The 15,094-nt window shown below is 38.7% G+C and overlaps 1 protein-coding gene across 3 annotated transcripts in view; it reads right to left on the bottom strand.

Annotated features, from left to right (window-relative positions):
* Positions 1-15,094, bottom strand: part of nf1a (neurofibromin 1a) — a 405,866-nt gene that overhangs the window by 78,962 nt on the left and 311,810 nt on the right. For all 3 annotated transcript variants that reach the window (XM_039756663.1, XM_039756665.1, XM_039756666.1), the window contains 2 exons: positions 7,170-7,384; positions 6,755-6,816 (listed from right to left, as the gene is read on the bottom strand). In XM_039756663.1, coding sequence (XP_039612597.1) covers positions 6,755-6,816; positions 7,170-7,384 — 277 coding nt within the window. The remainder of the gene's footprint in view (positions 1-6,754; positions 6,817-7,169; positions 7,385-15,094) is intronic.

Genomic DNA, 15,094 nt, shown 5'->3' with positions numbered 1-15,094 from the left:
CGACCCAGTGGTTAATCACTACGCTTCTTAAACTGACTTCCTCCGCACTAAGAGAAGACAGCAATCACTATACAGAATCCATTCACTTCATGATATTCCTGCTTTCTGAAAATTTAGAATGCTAAGATAAATACTTGATATCATTTTCATGATGAAATGCATTAAAGCAGGTATTACACATGCACGGTAGTAAGGCGGGAGTGCTGCTCCCTCGCAGTAAGGGGTCCCCTGGTGTATGTTCAGTGTAGAGAACTTTATGGCAGGTGTAAAAAGGCTCCAAAAACTGGATGTATGAATAGCTATCACATAGGTTTAACTTAAATACTGTGCAAATGTTGGGTTTCTGATCTGCTGGTCGGAGACACAAACACAGAATTCAATGCATGTTCTTCTGAGCGGGCAATCTTTGTTGCATGCATGCTGTCTCTATCTGACATACCAAAACCCCAGTTCCTTTTTCCTTCCTTCCTTTTTCTTTCACTACATAACCAATCACCACACTATAAACGTCTTTGTGAAATTAAAACTAGTTACTTAGCCCACGGAGTGTTCAGAACTTTAAAAATATCTTCGTTATAGATGTTTAATTATGCCATCCTTTCAGAGCTGCGCTCATCTCTGAACGAGTCGCCAGCACATCGCAGGATGAATACAAGCAAAACATACACTAGCAGGGTCAATATAGCACAACAAAACCCCACTTCCTTCATGACTTTGAAAGGAAACTGAAGCAGGCCGAGTAAACCCACCAGAAAAACATGCAAATGCAAGGCAGGCACGCCGCCGTGCCCCCATATGATTAATGCATGCTTTAATGCATTTCACCATGAAAATTATATTAAGTATTTATCTTAGCATTCTAAACGTTCAGAGAGCAGGAAGATCATGAAGTGAATGTATTCTGTGCGGCGATCGCTGCCGGCGACTCCTCTTAGTGCAAGAAGAAGTCAGCTTAAGAATCACTTAACACAAAGCATTTAATATGCTATATAACTTATGACTGGGTTTGAGAAAATCTAGTAAATTAAATATTCATTTTACGATGAAGTTTAGTTTACGATGGTCTACTTTAATGACAAATTACGAGAATAAAGTCAACATGTCGTCACACTATTACACAGTACCCAGGTACATTACACTGTATTGAAAACAAGTACAACTTGGCTTGCAGTATTATCCAGTAGTATAGAAACAGTATTTACACATCTGACCTTTTAAAACTAAAGTTATCTCCAGGCGACGGACGTGACTCCTTTTTTTCGGCAAAAGTTCTTCTGTTCAAAAAGAGCCCTAGTGCAACAAATCTGTGTTTAGCGGTGCAGCAGTGAAAAAGGTCCCCACTTGAACAGTTTCCCGCTGCGCCACGTTCCGAGCGTTGTTTAGGCAATTTAAACCGGTGTTGCTGTATAAGAAAAATCCATATCATAAAAAAAATAAAAAACGGTTTTCGGTATGAACCAGTATACCGCCCAGCACTAGTTACGATATGGATTTTTCTTATACCGGAACACCGGTTTAAATAGCATAAACAATGTTCGGAACGTGGCACAGCGGGAAACTGTATAAGGGAGGACCTTTTTCACTGCTGCACCAAAAAATCACCAATACTGTTTCTATACTACTGGATAATACTGCAAGTTGTACTTGTTTTATTATTTACTAGCCAACCCGCGGCGTACCATACGCCGCATAATCAAGCCGGTTTTTTAATGATTTTTAAGCACAGGGAGAAAAGTAACATTTGAAAAATCGGTAATGTAATAAATCAGCAAGAAAAGAAACATTGTAACAATGCAAGGAACGAACCAACACACAATCGTCCGTGACTGATAACTGGCGGACCGTCCTCGCGCCTCCTCCTGCCAGACGGAGGGATGGGGGTGCACGCCGTGGAGGTTGGAACGGGAGGAGAGTAGAAGGACGTCCATTCAGCTCCGTCCGTCATGCTAGTCTGCTGATTTCTCGTTCAGTATGCACTGCCTGCTCATGTGCCCACCTCCAACTCGTCACTTGAGTCGTCGTCTTTATACAGTACAGATGTACGTGTGACTGACGTAGACTTTTCATTGCTCTGTGCGGATCTGGCTGCTTTTCTATATATAATCCACTAAGACACCCAGACACGGTAGTAGCGAGGTGGGAAGGGGTTGTGTACAAAGGGCTGGGATGTAAGCAGTGGGAGCGTATGAGTCGCACTTAGTGGGAATTCCACGGTTTGCAGACCGAATGGGGTTCAGCGGCTTACCCACGCTGGGTAGACATACGGTCAATGTCATGCATAATTATTTATTGGATGCTAAACACTTCCGGAAAGACGCGGTTGTTTAAAACGGGTTGGTGTGAGAATACAACAGTAAGTGAATTAAAAGATGGAACTCTGGAGAGAGCAGAATACAACACAATAGTGAACCCGCGGCATAACAAACACCGCGTGACTCAGACGTGCATGTGGACTCTTACCACAGACGAAAGGGACTAACTGGGTGGTCGGTGAGTTTTTTCGTCCGGGCAAATGGGCAGGCAGTGTGAATGCCTAGAGAGCGAGGGTAGATGCCGGCCGGTGAAAAAGGAGTGTTGGTGGGCAGGAAAACGTCTTCCGTGTTCCTGCAGGAGCATCTAAGAAGACGCATGTCTGTCGTGGATGCCAATAGCTGTATGTAGCGTGTAAAACAGTTTGCTATGGTGCACGCGGTCGTGCGTAGTAACCGAAAAGTCGGTTTTTAAAGACTGCTTACTTCATTGTGCTTTAACATTAGTTGTAAAGGATTTTTTTTAAGGATCCCATGGGATACCCCTCGCAAACCGTTTCACACGCTGCATATGGCGATTCACCTCGGCGAGAAACATGCCTCTATGAACAGTCAACGTAGCTCGGAGGTGCATGACATGCACATGACATTAACCTGACCTGCACTGCATGTGGCCTCTACGACAGACGAATATAAATGACGCCATTTTTTCTGTGTCATCGCGTCCGAGTTGGAGGGCGTGGCCCTGCGAGTCGTCGTCGTATCCAATAGGTTTGGAGTTGGTGGGCGTGGCTCCTTCCTACGTGCGCCATAGGTGTCTCACTTGTCGGCGGCTTAGTGAATCCACGCCCCTTCCGGCATGCTTTCGATGGTTGTCTTGCCTTAGTGAATTATATATATAGATTTTTTCAATACTGTGTAATGTACCTGGGTACTGAGTAATAGTGTGACGATGCCAGTCCCCTACAGACTCCCTCTTCCCACATGGGAGTCTGTTGAACCAACACCATCGATAGTTATGACCGAAATGAGCTGACAAATCTCATTGAAGCCAGGGGCTGGTGGGAAGTGCTCAAGTGCTTTAGTTAAAAACAGTCAAAAGTAAAACCAAAAATGTTAATTGTGCAGTGTTCAGAAAAATACAGTACAGTAATCCCTCGCTATATCGCGCTTCGACTTTCGCGGCTTCACTCTATCGCGGATTTTAAATGTAAGCACATCTAAATATATATCACAGATTTTTCGCTGGTTCGCAGCTTTCTGCGGACAATGGGTCTTTTAATTTAGGTTACATGCTTCCTCAGTTTGATTGCCCAGTTGATTTCATACAAGGGACGATATTGGCGGATGGCTTAGAAGCTACCAAATCAGAGCATGTATTACATATTAACTAAAACTCCTCAATGCTAAAAGATATGCTTCCCGCGTGGCGCTTGTTTTGTTTGCTTCTCTCTGTCTCTCTCACTCTCTCTGCCTGACGGAGGGGGTGTGAGCAGAGGGGGCTGTTTACACAGTGGCTGTTTGCCTAGAAGATAGGACGCTCCTCTACAAAATGCCGCTTTATCGCGGTGCTTCTGTATACTTAAAAGAATGCAAACATATCTTATTTTCAAAGGAGCACCGTGAAGAGCAGATAATGTCAGAGAGAGCGCTCGCTAAGAAAAGCAAAAAATCAATACGTGCTTTTAATTGTGAGAAAGAACTGCCATCTCTGTCTTGTAATGAAGCACAGTTTAAACGTTTGACTAAAGGGTGTTATTTCATGTCTAGAGGGCTCTAATAATGTTAACAGTGTGGAAGAGCTTATAAGGGCTTAAAATATATAAAAATAACTATACAAACATATAGTTTCTACTTCGCGGAAATTGATTTATCGCGGCAGAGTCTGGAACGGATTAACCGCGATAAACGAGGGTTGACTGTACCCAAATAAATAGCAAATCTATGAAACCAGTGAAACGCAGGGATAAAATCCATAATAAATAAATCAGTTAAAATAGAGGTTAAAATGCAGTCTCTCTTCTCACTCAATCGCAGCACACCACCTTCTGTCTCCCGGCTCACCCGTTGCTGGCGGAGCCTCTGCAGCAACAACTGCTTTCTGCCAACCCTCGTCTTGGCTGCCGCCACACTGTGCAGCCAGACCATCCGAGGTTGGCATACCTCCCGTCTTCCTTCACGCTCACTCAGCCGCTCCTCAGATCCATTGGGAGGTCTTACATTTCACTTGCTCCACTCTACACGCTTAATCAGTGGGGTGAACCAGCCCCCAGATCGCCCTAGCTCGTGCTGCCTTCTTCTTCCTGGTGTCTGAATCGTCTCGCTTTTTCCCTTCTTTAACCTCCTTCTGTTCTATCTTTTTTTTATCCTTCCCCCTATCCTGCCGGCCCATAAATATAAGTCTCCATGGGCGCAGCATCTTATTAACACGCCGCAGAAAGCTGATGAAGCAATTGAGAACGATCGGGTGCGACTTGCCCCAATCACCTCATCAACTCCCTGCGGTCGTGCAATCGGACACGGTGAACTGGATTTAAAAACTGGCCATATTTTTTTTTTGGAGCCGCGGACCCACTATACCACAAATAGCAATGTAAATGCAAGTTGCTGTTTTATTATTCAAGGTCTATATTAATGCAATTTGCTTTAATGATGGTTCAGTTGGTAAAGATGTCATCACCAAGTTGCATTTGTTTTATTTTATTTTGGTGAATACTGTGTAATGTACCTGGGTTTGAAGTTTTGAAGTAATATTATTATTACTGGAAGTTACACTATTATTTATTTTATTGTTATTATTTATTAGTTTAAATATTATGCAGTTTAATGATGGTAAAGTTGTTTAAAAAGTCACTTTAACATGTCAGTGGACAGAGATTGTTAACATTAACAGAAAGTGTAGTTGGTTTACAAAAAATATTGACTATTCCTTTTCTAAGATAGGTTCAGTGCAATACAACTTTTGACAAGCACCTCTGGATATTTTACTATGTCTACATGCCTCTTTGGATGGTTGAAAATGTGTTATCAAAATTATAGTTTGAGTTGTTTGGAAAATTTGTTCAATAAAAAGGTACTATATTTTGACTGCAACTGTCATGCAATGTAATTCCTTCTCTTCATTAGTCACCCCCCCTTGAAAACTATAACTTTATGGGGCCATGCAAACCAGTATTAAAACTTGTATGCACATTAAAATGTCTTTTTGTACAATGTACAATTCTCATGACAGTGGAATAGGTTATTCTTTGCCAATCTGCTGTAGTAATTGCAGTGCAAAATGTGGTTAACTCATGCATGGGAAAAAAATATCGTTGAATACTGTGAAACCGGAACAATTTTGAAAAATACCGTAATATAGAGTTTTGGTCATACCGCATAACACTACTGTCAAGTCTGTTGAAACACTGTGAGTTAATCGCCTTCCAGTGCTGTGCTCTTTACTTGCAGCATTGAAGGGCAGCTCTGTTCACAGTGTACCATCTGGTGGGTCCTCCTTTTACCATGTCAAATTGATGTTGGGTGTGTACTTTGTATTCCAGGTTGAATAAAAATAATGCAATACAATTTCACTTTCAATTTCAAAATGAAATACCTGGAGTTCCAATATTTTTTTTATTACAAGGCGAAGAGAAAAAGCAATTCACATCTGGGTAGTAACATAGAAAAATCCTGATAATTGCAACTATACTGAATTTTCTGAGATGAAAAGTGCATGCAAGATGAGATAGACAGCAAAACATATCAAATTACCAATGTATCAATCATATTTTCTGAATAATTATTAAGAGTTACAACTACATGGGCATTTGCAGTGTAGCAATTTAGGAAACATCAAGCAAGGAAATAAACATGATAAACTGGTTAAATAATTGAAGATTTAAACACACAGCACCAATTGGCATCAGTCGTAGCCCTTCTAGTGCTAAACTTAATGTCTGTGGATGAACCTTTATGAAGTGTGTGTACTAAGTGTGTCTTCCATTCCTATGTTCAAATCAAAATTTGGACAAACTCATATCAACCAAAATTTATTACTGATACAGGGATAAGGGCCAATTTTTGTGTTGTGAGGAATTGCACATTAAACCAACACAACCCTTTAATTTACAAGATTTTGTGATTTCTCTTTGTTTGTGTAGTGTTCTTCGGTTGCCATATTTTCAATTCCTGTATATATTACCTATAAAAAATATTTCTCCAGAAAATAAAACTAACTCCAAGGGCAATTTAATAGTTGCTCACATTCTTCTTCTGTGCATTTGTCAATGCACATTTTTATTTTGGCAGCCTCAAACATACTTTTAATATACGACAATACAATTCTGAGTTGAAAACATTTAAAGGACTCTACAAATTCCCATTTGCACATGTAAAGATTTGTTTGATCATGACTACAGTTGGAAAAGAGACAAAACAAATTTGATTCTAATTAAATATGTCATACTAAAGGCAGTAAGGAAGAGAACGATGCAAAGTAGTCTCTGACAGAAGTTCATACTTACTTTTGTGCCAATTCTGTCCATTGATCCAGCCATTTGCATGATGGGATATCTCTCATGCAGGCCTGCAAAAATGTAAGAAAAAATCTAATATAGCCAGGATTAGTAAATTTAGGGATTCTTGTGCTGAACACATTTATTTTTGTCAATTGGCCTATTATGACTCTTTTATCCAGATTGCATGTAATAGCAGGGCCTGTTGGGACTGTAATACACAGGAGTTAAACTTAAAAGCAAAACTTGAGTCTTTTCAAATGACCCTTAAGGTTCCACTGAAATGATGACTGGTATAAAATATTATGTACCACTAAATGAATTCAAAAATAATGCTTGACTCATAAAAGTAAAGAACAGATAAACATTAAGATGCTTTAGTTTCAATTATAGTATGGTGGAGCACCAGCAATCTTTATCCTACCTCCATTATCTCCAGTAAAGCTTCTGTTACAGTTTCCAGTGATGTTAAAGCAAAAGTCTCCCTTTCGTAAGACCCTGGTGAGAATGATCGATCCCGGTAACTTGAGCGAAAAGCAATCACTGCGGCTGACTTCACTTTGCTAATCCCAAAAAGCAAGTAGAATTTGGGGAGCGAGAATTCAGTAAGACTAAGACGTAGAACCTGTTTTGTCTCCTCTGGAAAACACATTTTTGTTTGAGAAAAAAAAAAGAAAGAAAAAAAAAAGTCTTTTAACAGTTTCATATGAATAGTGTTAATATCAACCAATTATTAAAAACGAACTAACAAAAACACACTTAAGTATAATAATGTCAATTACATTTAGACTGAGGAGTCAAATATTACATACATAAACAAGTTGCAGGCCTCCATTTGAATTGCTGAATTCACATTTGAAGACTTTGTTGTTCTGTATATATATATACAGTATATATATATATATATATATATATATATATATATACAGTATATATATATATATATATATATATATATATATAAATATAATTCATAATGGCTTTTAAGCTAGCTTCTTAGTAGCTAAAAAACAGTAATTTTAAAAGTTAAATGTTAAGTCCTAAAGTTAGGTGCCTCCTTCATGGAATATAGAATGAAGAATGGCATTACTTTTATCTGTTTTTAACTGATTTCACAGAAAATAGTAAATCTTTTTGTTGCATACACACACACACATACACATACACACACAATCACTAGTCACTTTATTAGGTACATCTTGTTAGTACCAGGTTGGACCCCCGTTTGCCTTCAGAACTGCTGTAATTCTTTGTGGCATAAATTCAACAAGGTCCTGCAAACATTCCTCAAGGATTTTGGTCAATGCAGCTGCTGAAAATTTGTTGGCAGCACATCCATGACATGAATCTCCTGTTGCACAAGAGTAGAACATTAGAACAATGTAGATGAGAACAGGCCATTCAGCCCAACAGATTGCCAGTCTTATCCATTTAATTCTTCAAAGAAAAAAAAACAAAAAACATCAAGTCTAGTTTGTCCCTAAATTCTTATAGTCTAACTGACTATATGGGTCTATTATGGTCACTTGACCCTAGTGGGTCAATCACCTCTACACCTTTAATTCTATCTTGATTATTAAAAAATACCAAATCCAGATAAGATTCATTCTGCATTGCTGTCTTAACATACTGTGTTAAAAAACGGTCACTGATTACTTCTTAAAACTCCTGCTCTTATGCTCCTAAATTTGCAAGGTTATCCCAGTTAATATTTGGATAATTAAAGATCCTTATGACTATAATATTCCTCTGTAAATTTGCCTTTTAATATTACTAAAAAGATGTGTGTTGAAATTACTCTCTGGATTGGGTGGTCTATAACACACTCCTAAAATAAGGCCTCTTTCCCTAATTCTTTCCAGGCAAAGCTGGGGTTCATCGTCCAACTGAAAAGGACTTGCATTTAAATTCTGTTTAACATAAACAGTAAGTATAAGTGCCAACTTAACAATAGGCTTAATGGCAATAACTTTTGGGAAAATTGGAAATTAAGGTCAAAGCTGTCTTATTTTCAGTTAAAATTACAAAATGACAAAAGTTCTGAAGCAATGTCTCCAAGACCGGAGAGTTAACTTTTTGAGATGGTATGTTAAAGGCCTCAACCACAAATTAAAGAGAAAGAAAGTATTCCCTCGCCTAACAGGTCCAAACGCTAAAAAAGTATTTTTACAGGAAACCGCTTATTAAGCAAGGATCAGTTTCAACTGTAAAAAGGCTAGACTGGCCAAATGTTCCATTTCAGCTTTACAAAGAAAACTAGAGGTATGGGAATTTTTATACATAGAACAGTCTAATTTGTAGTATCAGATGTAGTATTTGATCCCGAAGAGAGCTATGTGATTGTCATAGGTAATTTATTTAACTGTAAAGTGATTTTGATAAATATTTCTGCACCCAATGTCAATGATAGGGACTTCATCCAAAATGTATTTGCATCCATTCCAAATATGAACACTCAAAATTACAATGGCTGGGGACTTTAATTGTGTTTTAAATCCACACCTAGATAGGTCTCCTGCCACATGGGTGATAACATCTAACACTGCAAAGACAATTACACAGTTTGTAACTGACCACAACTTATCAGACCCCAGGAAATTTCTAAGCCCAAACTCAAGAGCATATTCCTTCTACTCACCAGTGCATCATTGCTACTCAAGTATTGATTATTTCTTTTTAGTTAACAATTTCTTCCCTACGATTAAATCTTGTAAGTACGATGCTATTGTTATATCCGACCATACCCAGTTGATTTTGGAGCTAAAATCATTATGCCCCACGTATTTATCTCACAGACGGCGTCTTAATCCACTTTTATTAGCAGACGAGAATTGTACTGAATTTATATCCAAACAAATCAATATTTTTTTTTAAAGACAAAAACATCCTCAGAGGTTTCTGCAGGAATACTCTGGGAGGCCTTCTTAAGAGGACAGATGATCTCATTTTTCCCACAGAAATAAACTGGAAACTAATAAGGTATCAGAGCTATTCAGCAAAATTACTAGAATAGATCAAGAACATGCCATGTGTCCAAGTAAGGCACTTAATAGGAAAGGGCAGGCTCTGCATTCAGAACTCAACCTCTTAACAACTAAAGAAACTGAACAACTCATTTATAAATCAAGACATCATTATTATGAACATGGAGAGAAAGCTAATAAGATCTTAGCTCAACAAATCCACAAGCAAGAAGATCGCAATGCAATCCCAGTAGTCACCAACACAAAAGGGAGACAAAATCATTGACCATAAAAATATAATGCACACATTTAGAGACTACTATAAACCCTTATATTCTACCGAGTTTAAAGACACAATCCAATGCATTCCTGGATGGATGCATTACAGATACCACAAATAGATACTCAGTGCAGAGGAATCAGATAAACCTCTGGCACTATCAGAATTACTAGATGCAGAGGCGGCCTTTGGGGGTGGCGACTAGGGCAATCGCCCCAGGCCCCGCGATAGGAGATTCTTTTGTCACCGTTAGCTCATCCCAAATATGCGGGGCCTCTGCAAGACATTCAAATCCGTTATGGACTGAAATACAGTATGTGGTGGATTTCTTCGGAAACCACTCATAAACAAGGACTTGTTACTATAGAAGCCTTTCCCGGCATCTATACCAATAACCAAGAAAGCTCTCAATCTTAGGATTTCTATACAACTTGAAGAGTTTGCGGGCATTGAACAACGACGATTTGTTAAAGTGCTGCATGGATTTGGACAACATGTTACACGAAGAAGACTCACGCAATTTGGACGGAATTGACTTGTGCGGAGAATTGAAGATTTTTCGAGAAATGTTTCCTGATAACATCAGTACAGCTCAAGAGTGTCTTCGGTACAATTGGCCCATTCGAGATTCATTTCCCAACATTACTGTTGTGTACAGAATTATGTTGACAATTCCTGTGACCGTTGCGGGCGCGGAAAGAAGCTTTTCAAAGTTGAAACTTATCAAAAATTATCTACGATCAACAATGTCGCAAAACAGAGTTTAGCTATTTTGTCAATCGAAAAGGAACTTGCCTCAACATTGGACTACGAGGATCTTATCAACGATTTTGCTCAGCGAAAAGCCAGAAAAGTGGACTTCCGTCTGTGACTGTGAACTGTTTGGTAAGTGTTTGTTTTATTACAAGTGTTCTGGTTTTCCGTAATTAAATAAATTTGCCGACTCCTGCGGGTTCGGCAGAAACGACTGTTAACTAGTTTGTTAATCTTGCGGGCAAAATGTTTCTGAATCATTAATTAAGTTGGTTAAAGGCCACTAAACCAATATAAGAACAATTACAATACGTAATGTAATCAAATGGCCAATGGTACCTACATAAGGCACCATGTTTTTTAACAATAATAAGGTGTACAGCATTAGAGGCGGACAAGCCCGTGAGCGTGGTGGTACTGTATATAGCCTACACTTATGGCTCTCGGCCCCACATATAACACTTGCCCAAGGCCCCGCGTACTCCTAAGGCCGCCTCTGCTAGATGTTATAAACTTACTTCAGAGTGGGAAAGCAGCAGGCCCTAATGCTACAGTGCCGAATTTTATACAAAATTTTCAACTCAACTAGCTACCCTTTTATTATCAACATTTACAGAAGCTAAAGACAATACAATTCTACCTCAAACTTTTTGCCAAGCATTAATTAACATCTTTCCTAAACAAAATAAGGGCTCATTACAATGTGCAACTTACAGACCAATTTCACTTCTGAATAATGATGTTAAAATACTCTCCAAAGTCCTAGCTAGAAGAATTGACAAAGTGCTCCCTTCGGTAATATTACAAGACCAATCTGAATTTATTAAAGGCAGACACTTAGCTTTCAATCTTTGATGCCTGTTTAATGTAATATATTCACCCATGGGTGGCGTAAATCGCATGGATCAAGAATTGACTTTCCCCCATATGCGGAATGCATTTCTCTTATACAAACAAAAAGCTGGAGAAACTGTATCTCATATAAACTTTACATGCCAGCTTGTAGAAGAAATAACTGCCGTACATCCAGCATTTATACTCCTGCTAAATAGAAGCGGTCAACCTAGTACATCGCAATCAATCCAGAGCGTCTTATTGGTAGACATTTTATTGATTATATACCTCCAACAGGAAAAAAAAACACAAATCCAACTTGTACCTGTGCAGTGTGCTGTTCAGAACCTGATAAATCCGGAAGAAAAATCTGAAAAGAAACACGCTATTATTGTCCCGACTGTGACGCTGGATTGTGTCTTTCTTTATGCTTTCAGATTTACCACACAAAGAACTCATTTTGAGATTCTATACTGTTTTGGTATCATTAATAGTAGTATTATTACTGTTATTATATTTGTTATCATTGTTCATTTCACATTATTATTTTTGTCCATCATTACTATTATTATGTGTATCATTATTATACTTTAGAGATTTAATAAAAATGTAATTTTTCATACCAAAAAAAAGGCAATGCTTTTTACAAGTTTTTTGGAATAAAATGCAAAGCTAAGGAAGTTAAATGTTGGACTGGAATTTACATTACTATGGATTTTTATGTCTACACTGTTGTTTGTTCCTCCATGTATGTAGTCCTAAACCTGGCCTGTCCTAAACCCCCTGCCCTAGTTTAAACAATCCTCGACTAGACTACTCATATGCCTCCCCAATACACTGGTGCCCCTCAGTATCACATGTGACCTGTCGTGGCAGAACAGGTCCCATCTCCTCCAAAAGTACTCCCAATGTCCCATAAACCTATACCCTTCTACCCTGTGCCAAGGTCTGAGCCCCGCATTAAGCCTTCCGATCTCCTCAATCTTTCCTGAACAGGCACAAGCAGAACTTCAGAGTTCTGCTCCTTAGCCTGGCACCTAACTCTTTGAATTTGGATCGCAGAACTGACAGACTACCCTAATGTATGTCATCCTTGGCGCAATACCAACAAATTATTTCAAAGAAGTATCGGGCGTGCTAATTGATAATGTTCTTGATATAGTAAATTCGTCATTAGATACGGGGGTATTCCCAAACTGTCTTAAGACTGCTGTAGTTAAACCCCTACTTAAGAAACATAATCTTGACCCCTCAGCTCTTGAAAATTTTAGACCCATCTCTAACCTGCCTTTCTTAAGTAAAGTTCTGGAGAAGGCAGTCATTATGCAGCTAAATGACCACCTCAATAAACATGCTATTCTTGATAAATTTCAGTCGGGTTTTAGAACAAATCACAGCACAGAAACTGCACTCGTTAAAGTAGTAAATGATTTGCGGGTGAATGCAGACATAGGCCATTTATCTGTTCTCATCCTCTTAGATCTGAGTGCTGCATTTGACACCATTGATCATAATATTCTTAGAAATTGCCTTAGTCAATGGGTGGGCCTCTCTGGCAGTGTCTTAAATTGGTTTGAATCCTACCTGACTGGGAGAAAATTCTTTGTTAGTTGTGGTAATTACAACTCAAAGACACATGATTTCCAATATGGTGTTCCACAAGGCTCTATCCTGGGTCCGCTGCTCTTCTCAATCTATATGCTTCCATAGGTCTGATTATCTCAGGGCACAACGTGAGCTACCACAGTTATGCTGATGACACACAGCTGTATTTATCAATAGCACCTGATGACCACGATTCTCTGGATTCACTAACACAATGCCTGACTTGTATCTCAGAATGGATGAATAGTAACTTTCTCAAGTTAAATAAAGAGAAAATTTAAATCCTAGTGATTGGCAATAATGGATACAATGAGACTATTAGAAATAAACTGGATACATTAGGATTAAAAGTCAAGACGGAGATAAAAAGCTTAGGGGTAATTGTTGACTGTAATCTGAATTTTAAATAACATATTAATCAGATCACTAGGACAGCATTTTTTCACTTAAGAAACATAGCTAAAGTTAGACCTCTTATATCACTGAAAGATGCTGAGAAATTAGTTCACACGTTTGTTTTCAGTCGACTAGATTACTGTAACGCACTCCTCTCAGGACTACCCAAAAAAGACATAAATCGTTTGCAACTAGTGCAGAATGCAGCTGCTAGAATCCTAACTAGGAAAAGAAAATCCGAGCACATCTCTCCAGTTTTGATGTCACTACACTGGTTACCTGTGTCTTTCAGAATTGACTTTAAAATTCTGCTTATGGTTTATAAAGCCTTAAATAATCTCGCCCCATCTTATATATCGGAATGTCTGACACCTTATATTCCTAATTATCACTACCACTCTCTTTCTGGGAACTGGTTTTGAGGTGGCTGTTGGGGTTCATCATTCCTGTCTACCTCCACAAAATTATCAGAGACACCATCCAGCTCAGCAAAGACCTGCAAACAGTTTGACATAGTTTTTTTTTTTTTTACCTTACACCTTGTGACCGTGACCAACCAATCTCTTCCTGTCTGGTCTGAAATCCCCTCCTATGCCACATCAGGGGTGCACACTATCTCTCTAAAGGACACGAGTGCCAGACCTGCTAATTCTTTACTACAACGCACGCCAGCCAACACCTCCTCCAGTTCAGTGATCCTGAGCTGGAGGTGCTGAATCAGCTGGCATCTCCTGCAGATGCAGCCCTCATAGATGACTGGCTCCTCTAAGCCACCATCTAAAAAGTCCAACATCCAACAGGTCTTCCATTGCACTGGCCTCAGTATTAAAATTAGATTTTTTAACTAAAATTAAATGATTTAACTTAAATGGTAAAACTAAAAAATTTAGGCCAAAGAAAATTGATTATAGAACTGCTACAACTATTTTACACCATCTGTCCCCTTAAGCTCCTATACTATTGTCCCTCTCAACTGCCTGCTGTTTGTCCTTCTACGAGGTTAAACTTTACTTTTTTCTGTCTGCTTTCCTAACTTTGCACTCCTTTTATTCCTTACTTAAAAGGTCTCAACTTGCACAGTTTGTATAGCCCTGTATTAATGAACCCTTAACTGTTCTACCTCCAGAACGCTAAGAACTGTTCAATCTAAAATAAAATAAATAAATACATTAAATTTGATTAATGAATATCTGATGCTAGTTAATTTCTTACTATGTTATCTGCTCCTATAGCCCCTTGTGGCTGCGGCTTACGTACTTACTGCTGAGTCTTCCCCCTTATTGCTTTGAAGTCAACAGTGGCCTTTTTTTTAAACTAAGGAATCACTGCTTCAGTTACTTATTAACTATTTATTCTTATGAGAAGATTATTTACTTATATATGCTGGCTATCTACTCACAGATGCCAATATCATTTACTTCTGCCCTCTACCCAGCCTCCTCAATGCCAGTTCAAATACAGATAACAAGAACAAGTACGTGTACAATTAAAAGTAAGTTTTCCATGTGCACTTCCAAA

This window comes from Polypterus senegalus, chromosome 6 (assembly GCF_016835505.1).
Source record: "Polypterus senegalus isolate Bchr_013 chromosome 6, ASM1683550v1, whole genome shotgun sequence".
NCBI classification, from domain to species: domain Eukaryota; kingdom Metazoa; phylum Chordata; class Cladistia; order Polypteriformes; family Polypteridae; genus Polypterus; species Polypterus senegalus.
This window is presented reverse-complemented; position numbering and strand designations above follow the sequence as displayed.